This window comes from Misgurnus anguillicaudatus, chromosome 17, assembly GCF_027580225.2.
Source record: "Misgurnus anguillicaudatus chromosome 17, ASM2758022v2, whole genome shotgun sequence".
NCBI lineage: Eukaryota > Metazoa > Chordata > Actinopteri > Cypriniformes > Cobitidae > Misgurnus > Misgurnus anguillicaudatus.
Genome location: NC_073353.2, coordinates 32,941,119 through 32,963,831, shown reverse-complemented (window position 1 = coordinate 32,963,831; position 22,713 = coordinate 32,941,119). Strand labels below are relative to the sequence as shown.

The 22,713-nt window shown below is 36.7% G+C and overlaps 4 protein-coding genes across 5 annotated transcripts in view; 2 read left to right on the top strand and 2 right to left on the bottom strand.

Annotated features, from left to right (window-relative positions):
- Positions 1-1,408: 1,408 nt before the first annotated feature.
- osgepl1 (O-sialoglycoprotein endopeptidase-like 1) lies at positions 1,409-5,755 on the bottom strand. Its single transcript, XM_073854631.1, has 7 exons — positions 5,406-5,755; positions 3,652-4,039; positions 3,365-3,569; positions 3,012-3,160; positions 2,273-2,403; positions 2,115-2,186; positions 1,409-1,537 (listed from the first exon to the last, which is right to left on the bottom strand). Exons 1-7 carry the CDS (start codon positions 5,600-5,602, stop codon positions 1,453-1,455), a joined length of 1,227 nt encoding a protein of 408 aa, XP_073710732.1. The 5' UTR covers positions 5,603-5,755; the 3' UTR covers positions 1,409-1,452.
- Positions 5,756-5,900: 145 nt separating this feature from the next.
- On the top strand, positions 5,901-10,660 carry adat3 (adenosine deaminase tRNA specific 3). The gene is made up of 2 exons (XM_073854632.1): positions 5,901-6,079; positions 9,408-10,660. The coding sequence occupies exon 2, from the start codon at positions 9,442-9,444 to the stop codon at positions 10,462-10,464; it is 1,023 nt and encodes a 340-aa protein (XP_073710733.1). The 5' UTR covers positions 5,901-6,079; positions 9,408-9,441; the 3' UTR covers positions 10,465-10,660.
- Positions 10,661-12,007: 1,347 nt separating this feature from the next.
- On the bottom strand, positions 12,008-18,040 carry ormdl1 (ORMDL sphingolipid biosynthesis regulator 1). The gene is made up of 4 exons (XM_073854629.1): positions 17,884-18,040; positions 14,964-15,145; positions 14,426-14,577; positions 12,008-13,248 (listed from the first exon to the last, which is right to left on the bottom strand). The coding sequence occupies exons 2-4, from the start codon at positions 15,135-15,137 to the stop codon at positions 13,113-13,115; spliced, it is 462 nt and encodes a 153-aa protein (XP_073710730.1). The 5' UTR covers positions 15,138-15,145; positions 17,884-18,040; the 3' UTR covers positions 12,008-13,112.
- Positions 18,041-18,514: 474 nt separating this feature from the next.
- The window catches only part of pms1 (PMS1 homolog 1, mismatch repair system component), a 45,781-nt gene continuing 41,582 nt past the window's right edge, over positions 18,515-22,713 (top strand). For both annotated transcript variants that reach the window (XM_073854628.1, XM_073854627.1), the window contains exons 1-5: positions 18,515-18,660; positions 18,841-18,982; positions 20,576-20,758; positions 20,865-20,967; positions 21,062-21,225. In XM_073854628.1, coding sequence (XP_073710729.1) covers positions 18,851-18,982; positions 20,576-20,758; positions 20,865-20,967; positions 21,062-21,225 — 582 coding nt within the window. In that variant the 5' untranslated portion in view covers positions 18,515-18,660; positions 18,841-18,850. The remainder of the gene's footprint in view (positions 18,661-18,840; positions 18,983-20,575; positions 20,759-20,864; positions 20,968-21,061; positions 21,226-22,713) is intronic.

Genomic DNA, 22,713 nt, shown 5'->3' with positions numbered 1-22,713 from the left:
CCGGTCTGAGTATTTCACAATCTGCTCATTTACTGGGATTTTCACACACAACCATTTATAGGGTTTACAAAGAATGGTGTGAAAAGAGAAAAACCTCCAGTATGCGACAGTCCTGTGGGCGAAAATGCCTTGTTGATGCTAGAGGTCAGAGGAGAATGGACTGACTGATTCAAGCTGATAGAAGTGCAACTTTGACTGAAATAACCACTCGTTACAACCGAGGTATGCAGCAAAGCATTTGTGAAGCCACAACACGCACAACCTTGAGGCGGATGGGCTACAACAGCAGAAGACCCCATCGGGTACCACTCATCTCTACTACAAATAGGAAAAAGAGGCTACAATTTGCACAAGCTCACCAAAATTGGACAGTTGAAGACTGGAAAAATGTAGCCTGGTCTGATAAAATTTGGAATAAAGTCTTTGGCGTAAACAGAATGAGAACATGGATCCATCATGCCTGGTTACCACTGTGCAGGCTGGTGGTGTAATGGTGTGGGGGATGTTTTTTTGGCACACTTTAGGCCACTTAATGCCAATTGGGCATCGTTTAAATGCCACGGCCTACCTGAGCATTGTTTCTGACCATGTCCATGCCTTTATGACCACCATGTACCCATCTTCTGATGGCTACTTCCAGCAGGATAATGCAACATGTCACAAAGCTCGAATAATTTCAAATTGGTTTCTTGAACATGACAATGAGTTCACTGTACTAAAATGGCCCCCACATTCACCAGATCTCAACCCAATAGAGCATCTTTGGGATGTGGTGGAATGGGAGCTTCGTGCCCTAGATGTGCATCCCACAAATCTCCATCAAATGCAAGATGCTATTCTATCAAAATGCGCCAACATTACTAAAGAATGCTTTCAGCACCTTGTTGAATCAATGCCATGTAGAATTAAGGCAGTTCTAAAGGCGAAAGGGGGTCAAACACAGTATTAGTATGGTGTTCCTAATAATCCTTTAGGTGAGTGTATCAAGGTATGTTATTTACATTATGTAGAATCATTTATGTAAATCACAAAAAATGACTTTAGCTAGGTTTCACAGGTCACATTTTTACAACATTCTTCAGAGAAAGTAAAATACATCTCAAACACAGTTTTTTTTTGTGCTATACCACTTTCAGGGCGGAATAATTGGAGTGCTGGACGTAGTCAGTCAGCAAGCCGTGCGAGGGAGACACCAGCCAGTGTGCCGCACCATGAAAAACACAGGGCAAGAACCGCTAACCCTAGAGTCAGGGTGGGACAGACGCCTTAAAGCCTCTCCGACTGTTTATTATGGTCAGGTCATGACAATGTACATTTATCATAGCTTGGCATTGCCATTCATGCCAAAATGCTTAATAATATACTTTGAATTTATGCATATAAAAAACAGAAACATTAAAAATTAATAAAAAATAATTTATTAACAAGAAGGAAAGCTGTTTAGGAACAATATCAAGAATTTAACCTCAGTTTTAATGGTGGCACTTTGATTGCAGCCTCTTTAACTTCTGCTGTTATGTCCAATCCAAGTGGTGCCCTAAAAATAAATATACATTTTTATAACAGATTTTTTATTTATATTTAAAACAGACTATTATTTAGGTGATGCACACAGCGATTTTAAAGAGCACCTATTGTCCGATTCATGATTTTACATTTCCTTTGGTGTTTTGGGTCTGGCGATAGCACTTTTAGCATAGCTTAGCATAATCCATTGAATCTGATTAGACCATTTAGCATTGCGCTCAAAAATAACTAAACAGTGTGGATATTTTTCCTATTTAAAACTTGACTCTTCTGTAGTTACATCGTGTACTAAGACCGAGGGAAAATTAAAAGTTGTGATTTTCTAAGTCAATATGGCTAGGAACTATACTCTCATTCTGCCGCAATAATCAAGGACTTTGCTGCTGTAACATTGCTGCAGGAGGCGCAATGATACCACGCAGCACCCGGAAATAGTCCCCTTGGTAACTTCCAATAGCAGGGGACTATTTTCGGGCACTGGGTAATATTGCGCCTATCCATAAATCTTGCGTACACATTGTTTTTTAGCAACGTAATAGGGGCTCTTTAAATTCATTTAGACTTTAATGTCAACACTTTTCACTTACTTTGGTTCATAGTAGACTTCTTCAGCATGCGACAGAATCCCCTTTCCATGCTTAAGTCTCTCTATACCATTCCTAAACCAATAGTAAGGGACAAAAGTAAGGGTCTTCTGCATTACACTGAGCGTGTAAAGCAAAGTAAGCCCATGTTGTATTCATACCAAGCAATCATGACTCCATTATCAGTGCAAAACTTTGATGGAGGGCAGACCAACTGCATCCCAGTGGCATCCGTGATGATTTTTACAGTCTGTCTGATGTATTCATTGCTCGCTACACCTCCCGAAAGAACCTATAGGGGGCGTCGTGCACAAGAGACAGTGGAAAGATTTTTGTTGAAATAAAAGAGCTGGAGTGGGATTATATGTGAAATGTCATTAACTCTTTCACCGCCATTGACGAGATATCTCGTCAATTAAGAGAAAACGCTTCCCCGCCAATGACGTGATTTTCCGTCTTCCCGCAATACCGCTATTATCCACCAGGCCCTTCCACAACTTTTTAAACCCGGAAGTATTGCCCTATGGCAAGCGGCTGCATGTCCGTGTCTGTTTTAAAGATCGCTCTGAATGGGATCTCTATGAAAGGTCCGTCACAAAAATGGAATTATCTCTGCTTTTTGCTCAAAATGTGGTGATTTTGCAGAAACCTACCCATATTCAAAAGCTGATTACAAAAGAACCACTGAAGGTAGGATGACAAAATTTTTTTTAGTTTGAAAGCAGAGGGTCTGTTCTTTCATTTGGTATATTGTATGTTTATATATTTAAATAAGAACATTTTCTGGAAGGCATTAAACTTTGGTGAAAATCATGAAAAACGCTGGCGCTGGCTGGCAACTTTTTTTTAAAAACGCTGGCGGTGAAAGAGTTAACAAGTCATGTGGTGTTGTGAACTTACCAGGGTTGGATTATGGTGTGGTAGAAGACCTTTGGCCTTACAGAACAATATGGCACGATGTGTACGTTTAGCTATATGAGATGCCACGGTGTGCTGCGCGGCAGCGGCAATGTCTTTAACACACGATAATAACTGTCCTGTTTCAACACCTGAGAAAACAATACATTTTCCTGAAACTAATAAAATACTGAATAGGCCTCTGAAGTAATACTGCATATCAAACATAACCACAATTTCCTTACATTTTTTAATCATTTTATGAAATAATTACAATAATTTACCAAATCCAGGTAAGTGGCCTATGTATACAACATTTATGGTGTCTGAATTGTTTAGGTCAAAAAAAGCTGTACCCTCCTCTTTCTCTTTTTTGATTATTGCCATGGTCACTTGATTTCGCAAACCAGCGAATGAGAAGTTGCAGTCGAAGAGTTGTCCCATTGGTGATCTAAAATGAAACTCGAGTCGGTTCCCTTCTTTTGCCAAAAGCTCTATGGCTTGTCCACCGCTTAACGTGGAACACTCGGGGTGATTCCTAAGGGAAAGCCGCCTGGCAATCTATCATTCAAAGCAAAGATGATTATTCATATGACAGACACACCCACTCAAAGGACTACAATTTGATGTGATATCCTGATACCTTATCTAAAGTGTCCCCCGCTGCTTCATCCAGTGATTGGCCTAAGAGGAGAAACTCATCGATGCCTTTGGCCAATGCAAGGAGGGAATGACCTCCGGAGACAAGAAGCACGAGAAATGGGAAGTCTACCGGGTGAAGCATTCTTACTGTGAGGGCGTGTGCCTCCATGTGGTGTATAGGAATAAACGGCTTTTCGTGAAGCCTTGCGAATTTCAGACTGAACTCCAAGCCGATCCCTAGGCTGAGGGCGAGACCGGGTTTCACTGTTGTGGCTACAGCTGTGAGTTCACAGGGTTCAATTGAACTCCTGCTTAAGGCCTCCTGAACAACTCGGCTGATGTTTTCTTTGTGTAAACGTTGGGCTACGGTTGGGATAATGCCACCAGCACTATAAGACAACAAATTAACAATAAACAATCAACAATAAAGCAAAAATTAGGTAGCTGACAAACCACATGGACACTCACAAAGTGCAAGAACGGTTCACCATTTTTCAATCAACTTTTACCAGTGGCGGCCGGTAACTTCTTTATTCGAGGGCGCTCGATGCGAAGTTTGTTACAACATGTATGTAGCCCGTCATGTGTGTAGTTTGTAATTTCAAAATATGTGTTCTGCGCGTCGAAGGATCCTATGTGCATCACGTGTCTTGTCAAAGATATTAAATACTTGTATACAATGCTATACAGTTGGTCTATTAGCTAGTTTATTTCTGCATCAAATTATTTTTACTGAACATGGATTTAATCTAATTAACATTCAACTGACCAACAAATTAAGCTAAAACAAATATAATAAGACAGCATGACAACCTTCAAAGGTGGTCTTTGCTATTCAGCATTTATTTTATTAACAACATTAACTCATTTTTTACATATAATGGATTTCTTTATGCAGTTAATTAATAAACGATCAGTATTGGCCTTTCTCGTGCTTTTGCCGATATGCCGATGGTTTCAAATTCATAAAAAATCGGCCGATAAATATCGGCGGCCGATACATCGGAGCATCACTAAATAAAATGCCTCTTGGCATAGAAAGATGTGAATTAATTACAGAAATAACCATCACTAAGAAATATCTCAAATTATAGCTTATTTTAATGGGGTTGTTTTGTCTTTTTTATTTATTTAAAAGGAAAAAACATTTTCGAACGTCAAAGTGCTGCAAACTAAGTGCTCTTCCGCCATACAGTCTATTTCTTAATTTTTTATCCGCTTAAAAATCGCCACATTTTGTTTTGTGCCACCATACTTACTCATGTAACTTCTCATGTAACAGTCTTTAAATGGGGAAAACATGGAAGTGTTTGGGTGGCTTCTAAATTCATCCCTGTTTGGATCCTAAGGAATGAATGGGGCTAGGCTAAATGTTAACACATTCACGACGCGCTGTACAAAGATTAAGTGCACGCATTGAAACAAAATAGGATGTATTATTTTATTTGTCTATGTTAAGATAAGAACATAGTAAAATATTGAAAAATTGGTGGTGTTTTCCTTTAAAGTCAAAGTCATCTTGAGAAAGTTTGTTGAGGGCACCCGGATAAGATGCTTGATAAAAGGCCAAGATTATTTTTTAAACAAATTTTAGGTGACTACACTAAAAATAATAATTATTTTATTTATTTTGAAATTGTTTTGTCAAAAAAGAATTCTTAAAAGACACATTTATGTTATTCAATAACTTTGATGAGTTTACCATTATTTTCAAATTTATAAAAATATAAATGCCCCTAAACTTTAACTACTTACTCTAGGTGGGTCTGTTTTTGAGAATGCAAAGATTCTCCCAAAATCACTCCATTCTCATCCAGTACCGCTGCACCCGTCTCATCACAGCTTGTCTCAATTCCCAGTACTAATCTCGGCCGATCCACACTAAATCCTCTCACGGTCATGCAGCGCTTCATCCAGAACCGAACCGGTCCGGTCCAAGCTCCCGTATTCATGCTGTAATCGTACACTTATTAACACTAATATATTCTCATTACCTCCGACAGTCAACTACCAGATCACAGCCGATTATGTACTTTTTAAAAGAAAGACGATTATGTTCTTTTTAAAGCCTGATCACCTTCGTATGTTATTAAAGTTCAATGTTAAAACTGTAAGGAGCGACGTGTGTTACATATAAATAATTCCTACTCTAAACAAGATCAGCTGTGTTCCGTTGGACGATTTAAACTGGAAATTACGATTTGGATATACAAGCAGATGGTTCATATCGACTTATACGTTATAATAATAAATATGCTAACGAATGCCTTGTAAACGGGTTAGCAATTAGTGGAAAATAAATTATACTGTAGGAACCATATCGAGTCATTGCAGGGGACGATGATACTGGACGGAAAGTTAGAGATTCACGTGGGAGAGATGTTTTGCACTGACAGATACAATCTTTGGACTGTGGCTGATCTAAAAACGTACGTATAATGTTTTTAAAATATTTTTTGTCTCATTTAGAGTACATAACTGTCTAAAAAATAAGGTAACCTTCGAACCGCTCCATGTATATTTCTGAATGACGTGATTGAACTGTTGAATACACTTTCATTGATTTGCTCCCTACTGAAAAGTCCCGCAAAACCAGCTGGTCTAAGCTGGTTCTCCCAGCCTGGCAAAGCTGACCATAAAAAGTGACCAAAACATAGCTAGACCAACTTAAAAAGTGACCAAAACACAGCTAGACCAGCTTGCTACACCAGCAATACCAGCTAAAACCAAGCTAGGAGACCAGCTTACAAGCTTATGCTGGTCTTAGCTGGATTTTTCAGTAGGGCTTTAAATAAAACAGGGTTCCCACGCGTCCTGGAAAACCTGGAAAACCTGGAAAATGAAAGACCAATTTTCCAGTACTGGAAAACACATAAAAAATGGGGGGAAACGTCAAATGTCCTGGAAACGCTTGCGTTGTCCTGGAAAATTATTTTCCCTCCTGGTAGGATGAACGCAAACGGGTTAAAAATGTTATGCATGAATGTCTGTTTTGACCTGCCTTTAACGTGTAATATTGGGCTGGAGCGCTTTCTTCCTTCATTTCCGCATGTAGCCAGCACACCGCCCCACGTGACACATACCTGCCAATGTACGCGTTTGCGTAGCAAGTGCGCAATTTGACGACATAGTACGCTGGTAGGACTTGCTCCTCTAAACTACGGACATGTGAGTTCTGTGGCAAATATGCACGTGCGGTACTCCTGTCTGACAACACGATTCAGCAGCGTGGTGAAGCAGTTTCAGCTAATCATTGTAGAAAAGCAGAGAATAACAAGTCTACTGAACCTACAACGTAACATTCCCGTCCCTCTCCTCCTCCCCTCTGCCTCAGCACCGCTCTACTCAATGGCACTGGTGTGACGAGATCTCGTGCGATTAAATATGTATCGCGAAATTAATTATGTCACGAGATTTCTCGGGGAGGTCAAATGCTGGCCGTTTCTTATACAAAATGCTGCATCCAGAGGTTGCATTTGTAGACTGCATACGTCATAAATTAAATGCATTATATTCTTTCTTTTACTGCGTTTGCTTTTTAAATCTTGCTCAATAATAACAGTGACTGTATCATTTCTACTGTAAAGAATTGGACAAATATTAAAGATTTAAATGGATTTAAACGTTGTTTGGCTAAAAGCATCCATTTAAAATTAAAGTAACTGAAGTGGGTCATTTACCGCCCCCTGTAGGCATTTGTTATAGTACATAATTCTGTTTTTTTAGGCTATATAAATGTGTTTACTAGTTTTGATACTTTATTTGGACAAATTATTATTGCATTGTCATTATTATGTAATGTTAAAGGTTATTATTTTATTACCAAAAATATCAAATTACTTCATTATCAATTAGCAAAATAATTGTTAGGGACAGTCCTAGATTAGTTAAAACATTTCAAAATAATGTGATTTCAGTTTCCCATTTATTTATTTTATAATTGAGGATTTCTTAAGAAATATAAAAATCTTGTCTCGTTCTCGTGAACCCAATCTCGTGTCTCGTCTCGTGGATTAAGTGCCTCGTCACACCCCTAATAGAATATGAAAGATATGAAAATGCTAAGGTATGAAAAGTAGGCCTAATTTCAGTAATCAGTCAATTTAAGTAGTTTTAGACTTTCAAATTTCTGTTGTCCTTTATAGGCAGGAGTTAGTGACGATGTCAGGAAGACAGAGCAAATTCAAAACTGAGTGGAAGGAAAACCCCCAGTTCAGGGAATGGCTAGAAAAAGTGTCTATGAATAAAATGAATAAACATTTTAAGCAATCTGGTTAAATGTACAAAATATAAGGTACAATTGTAGAAAATAGCAAAGCTTCTCCAAAGCTTGGGATATATGATATACTTCAGATCCATTTCATACACCAGTAGGCTAAATGGATTTTGCATTTAAACACATTTAGCTTTACAAAAGGTCTATCCATTTCAGCAATATAATTGACAAAACAGTTACAAAGATAGGATAAATCGAAATAATTTAGAGTCAAAAACACATAACTCATCAGTTTATGCTATACCAGATGCGTAATGTGCCTTGGTGCGAGCAGATGCAATTAATTTAGAAGTCCGATAATAGTTAATATTTTCTAACATTAGTGACTGATTGCGAATACAGCTTGACTGTGAGAGTTTGGATTTTTAAACTGATATCAGCAACGATGATATGATACTATCACTACTACCCAGCCTAAGTTGTGATAACTTGACTCACACTGTAGCAGCTGAAAATGTCCTGAAAATGTCCTGGAAACGTCCTGGAAAATCTTTTCAAGAAAAGAGTGGGAACCCTGATAAAAACATCACTTTTAATCGTTAACTAGTCTTGCACTTAGTTTTATGTAACGTATTTTATAACAAATGAGCTTATCAACAGGGTATAAATACCATGTACCATTAGTCTTGATTGAATTATTAAATAGTTACATATAGTTATATAATACAATAGTATGATAGTTAAAGAGTGAAAGGATATGGTGGACGAAATGTATATAAATGAGTAAATACATAAATGTAAAAATACATAAATAAATTAATAAAGGAATGTAGAAATACATAAATAAATTAATGAAGATATGGTGGGTGGAATGTATATAAATGAACAAATACATAAATAAATTAATAAAGGAATGTAGAAATACATAAATAAATGTATAAATACATAATTACATGTTGAAATAAATAAAAAATAAAGTACGTATTTATATTATTTAATTATTTCCGTATTTATGCATTTATTTATTTATGCATTTAATTAATCACTTATTTATTTATGCATTTATTTATTTATTTTTGTATTTCTACATTTATTAAATTTGTATGTCTACATAAATAAATATGATTTATTTATTCAAATACACTAAAAGCAAACTAACAGCTAGATTAGATTACTTTCATACACTACATACAAGAATGCAAATACTGCAAGTATGCTTTACTGGTTTATGTAGGAAAACATAAGAGAGATTTTTTTTTGAAAAACAGTAACATTATTTATTAAATTCACTTCTTGCTGTTAATGTGGTTTTGCATTTATGCAATTATCAGACTTTTATCCGAAGTGATTCACAGTGCATTCTATATGTGTTCCCTGGGGATGAAACCGGTGACCTTTGCATCGCTAAAACAATGCTCTACCAACTGAGTTACATGAATACAGTTTTGGTTATTGTTTACTGAATCTGACTTTAATAAGGCATTGCCACTTTTAATATTAATATAATATATGTACTGCCGCTTTACATTTACCTTTCACAGATGACATCAATACAGTCCTGATGTATGAAACAAGATGGAGCCACAGGCCAAACGGAGAAAGGAAATGGATGGATATGACACAGAATCTTGGGATATTCTTCCCGTTCTCTCCGATGAGCAGTCTCAGGACACCGAATTGTTACCAGCCTATGCAGCACCCATCATCGAGAAAAGAGAAACATCTCGCTTGGTCAGAGAGCTTTCCCTAATTTACCCCTTACCTGGACTTCAACACATTAAAAGAGTAAGGGCCTGCAAAAACAAAAACAGCCCTCATCCCTTGGAGGTCATTGTGTGTTTGGTCAAAGACGTGCAAGAAGTGACAGACGGCAAAGGTGTCACACTTGCCGATCTGTCCTTTGACTCAGGTGGTTTGGGAGAACCTTTTATTGTTCAAATCCCAGCTACTCCTCCACTGACCAGACCGCAGTTTGAAAAAGCTAGCAAACACTGGCCCACATCGTTTCATGAGGATAAACAAATTACGTCAGCTCTGAAAGGTCAGTTATTCACTGCCGCTCAGAAAGCTAAAATTCAGGAGTACATGACTGCAGCCATCCAGGCAGCAAAATCAGGGCAGGAAAGAGGAATGGACGCTGTTGGTGCAGTGATTGTTGATCCAGAATCCGAGCAGATTGTCGCCGTGGGTCATGACTGTAAGAACGGCTCACATCCGCTTCATCATGCTGTCATGGTCTGTATTGATCTTGTGGCCTGTGGGCAGGGAGGTGGTGCCTACAACTATGACAGATATCCAGCCTGTCGGTACAGCAGCCAAGAGTCCTTTAGGAATTCCTGCAAAGACGTCAATGAGAAAGACACCGGCCTGCCATACATCTGCACTGGATATGACCTTTATGTCACTAGGGAGCCGTGCGTGATGTGTGCAATGGCATTGGTTCACTCTAGAATAAGCAGAGTGTTTTATGGAGCATCTTCTGTGGATGGTGCCATGGGAACCAAGTATAAAATTCATTGTCAAAAAGATTTAAATCACCGCTTTGAAGTGTTTAAAGGGGTGATGATAAAAACATGCGAGGCTTTAATTAGAAAGTGATTTTTTATTGTTCGTTTTTAAGTTATGTATGCAACAGCACTGATGCCATTTTATTTGTTTTATAACATTTTTAATGGGGCTGTAATAAAAAGTATGGGCAAAAAAACTGGGTTGTTGTTTGCTTTTAAAACTACATTCATTTATTATTTCATCAGATATCAGGCATACAGTAGTGTGCGAAAGTCGTAGGCCATTATGCCACCATTAGATATGTTGTTTTTGCAATGGTATAATTTTTTTAATTAAAATACAGGAAATTTGTATGCAATATTTAAAACAGAATAAAACTGTAAACTTAAGTGTCAAGTGTGTAGTATGAGACCCCCTTACGCTTGAGCAATAGCAGGAACCTGCAAGCTGTCTTAAAGGGACATTCCACTCTTTTTTTGAAAATATGCTAGTTTTCCAGCTCACCTAGAGTTAAACACTTGGGGGCAGTTTCCCGGACCAGGATTAGCTTAATCTAGGACTAGGCCTTAGTTTAATTAGGAAATATAACTAGTTTTAACAAACATGCCTTACTAAAAACATTACCTGTGTGCATTTTGAGGTAAAACAAAGGGCCCTGATGTATTTTAAGATATGTAAGTGCAAATTGTTTTCGGTTTGGAGAGCTCTTAAAAGTGTTTAAGTCTAGGACTAGTCTAATCGCTGTCCGGGAAACCGCCCCTTGATATACTGTTTTGGAATCCATTCAGGCTGATCTTCGTGTCTGGTGCTAGCACTTTTAGCATAGCTTAGCACAATCCATTGAATCTGATTAGACCATTAGCATCCCACTAAAACAAAACCAAAGAGTTTCAATATTTTTTCCTATTTAAAACTTGACTCTTCTGTAGTTACGTTGTGTACTAAGACTGACAGGAAATTAAAAGTCGTGATTATTTTTTTAGCCAGATATGGTTAGGAACTATACTCTCATTCTGGCGTAATAATCAAGGACTTTGCTGTTGTGACACGCACTTCTCGAAAATAGTCCCCTGCCATTGAAAGTAACCAAGATTACTATTTTCGGCTGCTGCGTATTATCACTACGCCTGCTGCCGCCATGTTACATCAGCAAAGTCACTGATTATTACACCAGTTTTAAAGTATAGTTCATAGCCATATCTGCCTAGAAAATTGCAGCTTTTGATTTTCTGTTGGTCTTGGTGCGCGATGTAGCTGCAGAAGAGTCGAGTTTTAAATAGGAAAAATATTAAAACTATTTGGTTATTTTTAGTGCGATTCTAATGGTCTAATCAGATTCAATGGATTGTGCTAAGCTATGCTAAAAGTGCTAGCGCCAGACCTGGAGATCAGATGAATAAGTTTCAAAATGGTAAGAATCAAATGTTTAACTCTAGGGGAGCTGGAAAATGAGCATATTTAAAAAAAAAAAGGGAGTGTCCCTTTAACATGTACTAATACACACTAACCCACCAAAGGAAATATAAAACCGTGAATCGGACCATTGGTGCTCTTTAAAACAGCAACGCTGTAAATAATGTATGTCAAAGTTATCCGTTTTTCTTCATAGTTTTAATTTTAGGAAACGACAATGTTTAAAATACTTTCCAAAGTTTATTTGCTTGCAGCATGTCATACAGCACATAACATACTATGTCCATACCTCTTAAAAACACAAACAATTGGCACAATTCAACCATTGCAGGTGTTGTCAAAAGAAAATTAAAACGGTGGAAGGGTACGGATGTTAAAACGGGCTGTTACAGTTTTTCAGTTTAAGTTGAGATCAAAGAAACCAGACAGTTTGTGGACATGATTGGTAAAGATTCAGTTTCACAGTATAATATACGGTGGCGTTTAAAGTCAACATGAAATAGCATTTACAACCCATTTCCATAATGTGACGTATATCAGAGTTAGAATTTTTAACAAAATGACTTTATCATCGATTAGGACTTCTACTGAACGTCTTCTGCAAGAGTTTCAGAGGTGAAATTGATTAAAAAATACTTTAAATTTGCACAGATGAAGTGTGCACAATACGACCAATAACATAAGAGTATATGTAAAATAAGGACAATTTTGATTTTATGTTGACTGTAATGAATATGTAAAAATACCTAACCTAAACACTAAAGTTTTGTTAATGAATTTTTCATTGTGACCTTTAACTTTAGCATTAACCTAAATATAAACCTATACAGAATATTGTGACTAAACAGAAATCTTTCATGCAAATTGACTTTTTATTTGTCTATGATAACATCAGCAAAACCCAAGAACCACCAAACGGTTTCATGGCATTTAAATGATTTAAAAACACATTTTTCTCAGTATATGGCATCATTAAAGAATGCATTTAGAAATGACACTAAAAGCATTAATTTTAGTGTATCAAACAAACAAAACACACAACAAAAACCTAAAAATAACCATGAAACCTGGGCCAGCCCAGATCCACAAGGCACACAAAACATCTAACAAATATTAAATATCTTAAATTATTAATGCTTGTGGAATTGTCCTCCTAACATATCCCTAAAATGGTTTTGTCCAGATATATCAAACAAGAAGACTCACAAAGTACACACACTGTACAAAACTGCTAAATGTACACAACCGCGGTACAAAGTACAAAGGGTTATCATCTTTCCCATATCAGGCAACGGTGTCGACCTGTGCCTTCTGAATACTGGGTTTTAATACTTGTTTATTCCAAAGATCCTGACGCCATGAAGTTGTGGCAGTTTTGGGATGAGAACAGTCAAAAGGGAAGCTGTGTTTATCACAAAATGAGCTGGGTCGTATTTCGTGTAAAAGCTGGCAAGGAAATATCTGCAAAAAAAAAAAAAAAGAGTGGAGTAATGCATTTATAACAAGTTAAAGTCCCATATTACATTTGCATACATTTGGTTGATTTTTATTTAATGCAACTTGCAGTGCATTTGGGTGATTCTCACGAAATTAGACTTATGAGGTGTCATGAAACATTTTGATAAAAAAGTAAATGCAAATAAAAGTATCAAAATAAGAAGCATACAGTTACAAACATCTCTTCATGTACTATTTGGCACATGATTTCAAATGACATCATACAAACCAATTTTGTTTTTTTTCCCACATTTAAGGGGAAAATTTTCATTAACGCAATGTTTCCATGACTGGATTTGTTTTTTTTTGACATGGAAATATTTATAATTAAAAAAATCTAAAAAAAATAAAAATAAAAAGCTTTAGTGCATGTTATACTATAAACATTTACAGTAAAGAAACATGTGGTATTTGATGATCATTGGTAAATGTAGAGACAATAATAAGGAATATAAATCTGTCCAAGACCAAATTTCTCATCCTCCGCAACAATTTTCAATCATTGTTTAAACCCTCAAGGAACTAACACTTAAAAAATAAATTTAGTTGGAAGGGACATAATTGACTGTGACACTCAAGATGGCTACCAGGTAAGCAGTTCTTATTTTTTCTCTCCAGATAAAAGTTGAAATTTTGTTTGTCATAGTACCTAGACAACCTTTTAGTTCTCATTACCGAAACATGAGTTTGTAAATGCATATATTTAATGTAATATCATGTTGCGATAATGATTTTTTTATAATGATAATCTAAAAAATGTAAATAATTCTATAGGAAATATGTTTTAAATCCTCTAAAAGTAATGGTTATAGTAAGTTCAGACCTTAATCTTATATGGGCAAAAAAAATTGGCTTCAAGGGCTTTTTAAAAAATCTGATGCTGGACACCTTCTAAGTCTGGATTTCGTGGCTGGGAATCACCCATTTAGTATACTGTATGGTTTGCTTGGGTACCACACCCATGCCTTTGGCATTGCTGGTACCATGCCCCACCAAATAAAATACTGTATCAGAAAGCAATATTCAGCTAAATGCACAAATGCATATTTTGATACCGGATGAATGTAACTTTATTGATTCATGGGCTGTAACTCATTGCAACATGCTGACAGCGCAAAACGTACCAAAATAAATTACTTACAAAATGATTGGTGAGATTGTAAAGAATTTTCTGGATGATGTGAACTGCACACCATAGTCCAGCTGTTCCCAATGTGTGAGAAGTCTCGCCTTGCCCTGGTCTGGAGTTTCAAATGGTGTGCCCTTAACTGCATGCATAAACACATACATACCCTGTGGAAAGACCATGATCTGAATCAATTTAGACACATAACATTCACTAGTTTTACAATCGTACCGTTAAAAATTAAATAATATTGGTTAATACTGTAAAAGTAGATGTCTTTAAATGGCATTCCATAGGAAATCATGACCGATTTTTCTACAAGCTTACTAAATTTGTCTTCCAGACAACAGAAAGCATACAGTTTCCATCTGAATAGCTTCTTTTATCATTGTACTGCAGACACTGGCATTACACATCATCATGTGCCAAAGAGCTTAAACTTGCTAAGTGATGTCATACTGTTGTATTCTTTTTTCCAAGTCAATTCCATGCCTAACAATACTGCACAGACTACTAAGGAAGCATTAATTGTCGCGACACAGGGCACACTTACGAAATTGTGAATAACATTTGTGAGGGTCCACACAACAGGAACACTGAAGAAAGGAATGCTTAGCAGTACAATGTGAAGCATTCCCACACCAAGTGCATACGTCAACCATATCCCCCGACTGTTCATCACTCGAGTGTTCGGGTTTACTTCGCTGTGCGCCACGCCGACATTCATCTTGCTTTCTGTCAGGAGACACAAACAGACATATAATGTTTAAAAGACGGTCTAAGAATATGAATGGATATGAGTAAATAGTATGAAAAATAGCTCTGAATAGTGCAGCTGAGACTTCCAACCATATTGTTTAGGGTGTAGATGGTGTCTTACAGTATGTGGTCTGCATGATGTCTTGTCCATGCCAAAAGAAACACTTTACACACTCACAAGAGGGTGATTCATCATAATAATACATCACACTCATGTATTACTAATCATGCCAGCTAACACAAGGCTAAACACAACCTGGCCCGAGGCCAGTGTGAGAGAATTGGACCAGCTGATTGCTTACCATTTCAAGAAAATTAAATAAATTAGTAATGTATTGTACTATACTAGCAAATTTATTGTTTAAACCTGTTGAACACCAGATTTTATTGCAAATACCATGTGATATAATACCTGTTAATTAATTAAGATATAGGTGTGCACAGGGCAAAAACTAATGCGGGGTTAGTTGTAAGATGGACTGTTTACATTATTGCACAAGGTTGAGCTTTTCGTTTTTCTAGTATTTTGGTAAGACGATCTACCGCAAATTACTGGAAATGTATAATGTGTTTCCAAAGAGTTATTGATGAACGAGTGTTTTGGTGGCATGTAAATACATTTTTTCATCATATGTTTTATTCGGTTTCTAAGCTGGGTGTGTAAGATAACAAATCCAATGCTATATCATATTAATCAGTGTCTTGTTGACTAAAACATAGCATCGTTTTGAAATATGTCTGCAGCTCTTAGCAACTTTTTTGGTGGGCTTGAAAATATTTTGACCCAGCGGGGTTAATTGTAACACTGTGTTACAACTAACCCCTCAGCACTTACGATATGAAAACAGGTAACGTTAGCGTAGTTCTTGCTGTTGTTTTAAATAGGCTACACATGAATCATTTCTGGCTGCCAACAAAATAAATGTGCCTGTCTTATCAAAAATCGTGTGTCAAATGTATTTTTGTTCATATCTTTAATATTGACTGAATAAGGTCACTTCAAAGATTGAAATCATAATGAAATGGCTAAAATCAGACTTTGATGCTCATTGTCTCGGAGTTTGGTTTTGAACCTGTGGTGTGGTTGTTGCAGACTGGGTCACATATAAACTTTTTTTTGTCATAATTGTACTGCTTTTTCTCACATATTTAGACATTTGTATCCATTTATAATTGAACTATTGTTAGAAAAGGGCTATATGAATGAATACAGTGTGGATATGTGTCTATTATAGACAGATATATAAACAATATCCACTTCAGGTGTATGGACAAAATAGTATTGGAATATTTTCCTGCACACTTAATTTTTAGCAAGTATTACAACTAACCCCCTGCCTGTTACAATTAACCCCACATATGGGGTAAGTTGTAACGTTTGCACTTCTGTCACGTTTGATGTAATTGTCCAAGAATGGTAAGTACTAGAAACAAACTTTAAATGTTCATTTGTAGCAAAGAATGTGCGTGTTGCTTGTGTAAAAATATAATTAACAAAAAAGCGTTAGGTTGTGCCCCCCCTCTCCCCTACCTTTTTATACTACACATATGATAATATTGGGGAGAAATTAGCACCTATAAAGCGTGCGTGAATCAAAATATCTATTGTGTTCAACAGAATAAAGAGACACATACAGGTTTGGCACAACATGAGGGTTGAGAGTAAATAATGACGGGATTTTCATTTTTGGGTGAACTATCCCTTTAAGGTATACATTGCAGTTATGTGTGTTTCCTGGGAATCAAACGTACAATCTTTGTGTTGCAAATACAATGTTCAACCAATTGAGCTACAGGAACACTGGCATATAACCAAAAACTTTGGGCTTATCGGTCACAGCACAGACCAGCTCAGACAGATGTTTGAAAATCAAAGTTCAGTGTTGCCTAATACAACAGCTTTATCACTGGCACAAAGTTAGCTCTATTATCATGTCTCAACCAAATCTATTCTGTCACCTGCGATTCGATATCTGAAAAATATGTACTTAATACTGATATTTATTTAATTTAAAAATAATTAATAAATGCAATACAGCAGAAACAGATCAAAGTAAAGCTTTAGTCTTTCATCTGATCTGATCATAAAAAGTCAACAATTTCTCAATAACAACTAAAGCATGTGTGACTTCCATGAACATATTCATTTTTTTCAGGCACTAATGATTCAATGAGGACACCTTGTTTATTTCATAACCCCTAAAGCAAAAGACAGTATGGAGACAGGAATATAAAAAAACGAAGTTACTCCTTTAAACAGCTCCTTCATCTTAATAACAAAGGCAAGAGACAGTATAAGCATTAAGGCATCATATGCATGTTAACTTTCTAATAGCAGCTGCAGAAAATAAACAAATCCACCACAGATAGTTAGCAGCACAGCTACGTTACAAAACACTCTTCATTTCTGCACAATTCACACTGTCTCCTCCATCTGCAACCATTTTTTTATAATACTCTTTAAACACATTTACCCCACCAGCCTGCGCATTTTACAAAGAGTTGTTTTGCTTTAGAGGCTGACACATGGTTTTTAACATCAGCTGCTTTGATTACAAACACCAGTTGCTTTTGTTTCACTATACTTAGGAAAAAACACACGAAACATCAATAAAAGCTTTTATCAATGATGCAGTTATCGCCACATTCGAAAACGGCTCGTTTAAAACGCCGAATAAGAATAAACTGGCTTCATTACAAATGTGTAACGGTACCTTATTTGCGTTCAGGTTGAGCAGGCTGGAGCGCTGCCGCCGGCCTCCGCTGCGCGTACTGCGGTTGACTCACCACACACACATACACCGCTAGCTCACGGGCTACCTAGCTAACGAGATCAGAGCAGCAAACCTCGCGAGACCGGCGAGCCACGCCTACTAAGAGGGAGAAAGGTTCACAAAATAAAAGCCGGGAAAACGCTGATAATTATTAGCATTTTATTAGGAAAATTCCATTTACATAAAACAAGTGGATTCTCTTTAAATTATACATTATTTTAAATTATAAATTAACCATTTGGAATAAACTATGACAAAAAACGTGCTAAACATGTAACGCTTGTAATTCAGTCATATTCATGTACATTTATTTTTTTTTTAAATCTAGCCGCTAATGTTAATAATGTGAATATGATAAACCTCTTCAGGCATGTTGCCTTTTTGCAGCATATTTTTTACGAAATAAAAGTCATTGTAAATCTCATATTGTCCCAATTCTCTTCACCCTCATACGATTATTCGAGAATGTAATACTAAATGTAATGTCCAACCTGCACAATGAGTATGTGTTACTTACAAGCATAAGCAGAAATGAAAAAGTGCAATCATTCATTTATTGACAGGGGAGACACCAATCACAGTAGAGAACAAGAATGACGTCATTTAGGCGCCCAGTCAAGCCATGCCTGATAGCGAAGTCGTGTAAACATTCGTGTATTACAGTTTTGATATGATTTTTTTGGATATCTTTTAACGGTTTCTTTACTTTTTCTCAAAGTAAGTAGGTCTTTATACTAGTCAAAATAATAAATACAATTGTTTAATGGCGTGTTGATTCATTTCCATTCGAAAGTCTTTTCATGACATTCTGAAAACGAAAAGCTTAGTGATCATCGCTTGTCTTAATGTTTTAGTATTCATTTTTACTTAATAATTGTTAACTTACTTATTCCTTAGGGTCCACACCATGAAGGCACTTCCAGCGGAGACTGTGCGTTTGCTGTGCAGTTCACAGGTTATAACATCTGTCCTGAATGTTGTCAAGGAACTTGTTGAAAATTCACTTGATGCTGGTTCTACAAGCCTTGAAGTCAAATTGGTAAATTAACTTTTTATAAAAATGTAGTTGTTTGAACTTGTTGTGTACTTTGGGTGTCAATTTATTTCTTGTAAATAGAAGCAGGGACATCACATGCATTGAGGTACATTTAAAAAATGCAATAATTAGATGACTTTTTGACCACATTAGTGATCCCCAAAAGTATTTTGTCATACAAACCACACAAAAATCTATATATGTGGATAGTGAATATATACATACACATATTTGTATACATTAATTGTATACATTTATACAATAAATATAGATATAGATATGTATGTATATAGATGACATCTTTAATGCACCTTAATTGCTTTGGATAAAAGCATGCTAGATTAAAGGGGACATTTCACAAGACTTTTTTAAGATGTCAAATAAATCTTTGGTGTCCCCACTGTACATATGTGAAGTCAGAAGCTCAAAATACCATATAGATAATTTATTATAGCATGTTAAAATTACCACTTTGTAGGCGTGAGCAAAAATGTGCCGTTTTTGGGTGTGTCCTTTTAAATGCAAATGAGCTGATCTCTGCACTAAATGGCATTGCTGTGCTTGGATATTGCAGATAAAGGGGCAGTATTATCCCCTTCTGACATCACAAGGGGATGTCTACATGCTTGCAGAGAATAGTTTACCACACATTTAGTTTTTTACATTTTCTAGGTTGATAGAAGCACTGGGAACCCAACTATAGCACTTAAACATGGAAAAAGTTAGATTTTCATGATATGTCCCCTTTAATACATGTAAACGACACCGGATTAGTTAAAGGAATAGTCTACTCATTTTCAATATTAAAATATGTTATTACCTTAACTAAGAACTGTTGAATCATCCCGCTATCATCTGTGTGTGTGCACGTAAGCGCTGGAGCGCGCTGCGACGCTTCGATAGCATTTAGCTTAGCCCCATTCATTCAATGGTACCATTTAGAGATAAAGTTAGAAGTGACCAAACACATCAACGTTTTTCCTATTTAAGACGAGTAGTTATACGAGCAAGTTTGGTGGTACAAAATAAAACATAGCGCTTTTCTAAGCGGATTTAAAAGAGTAACTATATTTTATGGCGTAATAGCACTTTTGGGAGTACTTCGACTCGCCTGAAAAGTCCGCTCCCCTTCTCACTCTCATAATGGGAGAGCGAGGGTGTTACTGCGCCGAGTCGAAGTACTCCCAAAAGTGCTATTACGCCATAAAATATAGTTACTCTTTTAAATCCGCTTAGAAAAGCGCTACGTTTTATTTTGTACCACCAAACTTGCTCGTATAACTATTCGTCTTAAATAGGAAAAACGTTGATGTGTTTGGTCACTTCTAACTTTATCTCTAAATGGTACCATTGAATGAATGGGGCTAAGCTAAATGCTATCGTAGCGTCGCAGCGCGCTCCAGCGCTTACGTGCACACACACAGATGATAGAGGGATGATTCAACAGTTCTTAGTTAAGGTAATAACATATTTTAATATTGAAAATGAGTAGACTATTCCTTTAACAAAACATCAAAGTTTTATTTTTTTATTTTTTTATTTTTCATTTATTTTACAATACTTAATATTAAACAGTTCTTAATATTTTATAATCAGGATAATTATGGATTGGATCGCATTGAGGTCAGAGACAACGGTTCTGGAATCAAAGCTTCTGACGTTCCCGTGATGGCTGTAAAACACTACACATCTAAAATCTCCTGTCACGAAGACCTGGAGCACCTAGTGACGTACGGCTTCAGAGGAGAAGCACTGGCCTCCATATGTGCTATTTCAGAGGTTACATCTCTCGTCTTTTATGAAACCCCATAAGAATCTTCATAAACAGTATATTACAAATCTTGAATATGTTCCCTTAATAATGAATCTTTTCTTTTGCTTCCAGGTGGTCATTACTACCAAAACAGCAGATGATGATTTTAGCATCCAATATACTGTTGACCACACTGGTCAAATTGTCTCTCAGAAACCATCTCATCTTGGCAATGGTAGGTGTTGGTTAATAAGAGCCTGATTGAGGCAGTATTTTTTAATACTCTTGATTTATAGGATCAGACCACTTTTAATATACCTTCTCCCTAGGTACCACAGTCTGTGCTACAAATCTGTTCAAGAATCTCCCTGTCAGACGGCAGTATTACTCCAACACTAAGAAATGCAAAGAGGAACTGAGAAGAGTCCAGAACTTACTGACGGCCTATGCAGTTGTTAAGCCTGAATTAAGGATCACGTTGAGTCACAACAGGGTTTGTTATAAATTATGTAGTTCTTGCTTTATCTCATAAGTAGGCCGAAACTCCTTGATGTGAATATAATCTTAAATAGTAAATTTCTAAAGGGAATACTTCAGCAACTACATATTGCTCTTAAAGGAATAGTCTACTCATTTTCAATATTAAAATGTGTTATTACCTTAACTAAGAATTGTTGATACATCCCTCTATCATCTGTGTGCGTGCACGTAAACGCTGGAGCGTGTTGCGACGCTTCGATAGCATTTAGCTTAGCCCCATTCATTCAATGGGACCATTTAGAGATAAAGTTGGAAGTGACCGAACACGTCAACGTTTTTCCTATTTGGGACGAGTGGTTGTGCGAGCAAGTTTGGTGGTACAGGGTGGAACGTGGCGCTTTTCTGGGCGGATTTGGAGGAGGAGCTGCGTTTTGTGGCGTGGTGGCACTTTTGTGAGTACTTCGACTCGGCGCAGTAACACCCTCCCTCTCCCATTATGAGAGTGAGAAGGGGAGCGGACTTTTCAGGCGAGTCGAAGTACTCCCAAAAGTGCTATTACCCCATAAAATATAGTTCCTCTTTTGAATCCGCTTGGAAAAGCGCTACGTTTTGTTTTGTACCACCAAACTTGCTCGTGTGGCTACTCGTCTTGAATAGGAAAAACGTTGATGTGTTTGGTCACTTCTGGCTTTGTCTCTGAATGGTACCATTGAATGAATGGGGCTAAGATAAATGCTATCGAAGCGTCACAGCACACTCCAGCGCTTACGTGCACGCACACAGATGATAGAGGAATGTATCAACAATTCTTAGTTAAGGTAATAAAATGTTTTAATATTGAAAATGAGTAAACTATTCCTTTAAGTGCAACTTATATTTAACGATTTTTAAAATCCTAATCATGGAAAAATCATAAAAATTAATTGGACAAGAGGTGTAGATAAATATACATTTACACGAGAGCATACATGTTTTTAATTTGAGAAAATAAGGCATTTTTTTTCTGACCACAAGGTGGCCTCAGACATCAACAAATACTACAGTGATATAACAGCGCTATAACTGTATGTATTGTTTTTCCCACATAGTCATTTACCGACCTTTAACTATTTATACAACCTTAGATTAGTTGAGCTAATAATATGAATTACTATAGTATTTTACTATGTTTTTACTCTGTGACCTTTTCTAGCTATTTCAATCATACATTTTTGGGGGCCCTGATATGAATGAGCAAAGATTATAACAGACATTCCTGCATTCCATGACATTTTTAAATGCTGACAAGTACATATTGAATGTAATGAGGTTTATTAAATAGGATAATTTATATGTAAAACTGGGCGGCACACGTATGCAGACAAATCTGCACATTTTTAGAGATCCTTCATCTAATAACCTGTGCTTGTTTTGATGACAGCCTGGACATGACCAGGATTTAAACATGTTTGTCTAAGGATGCTGGTCTGTCATCAATTAGAGCTCAAGCTGTGTTTGTTTT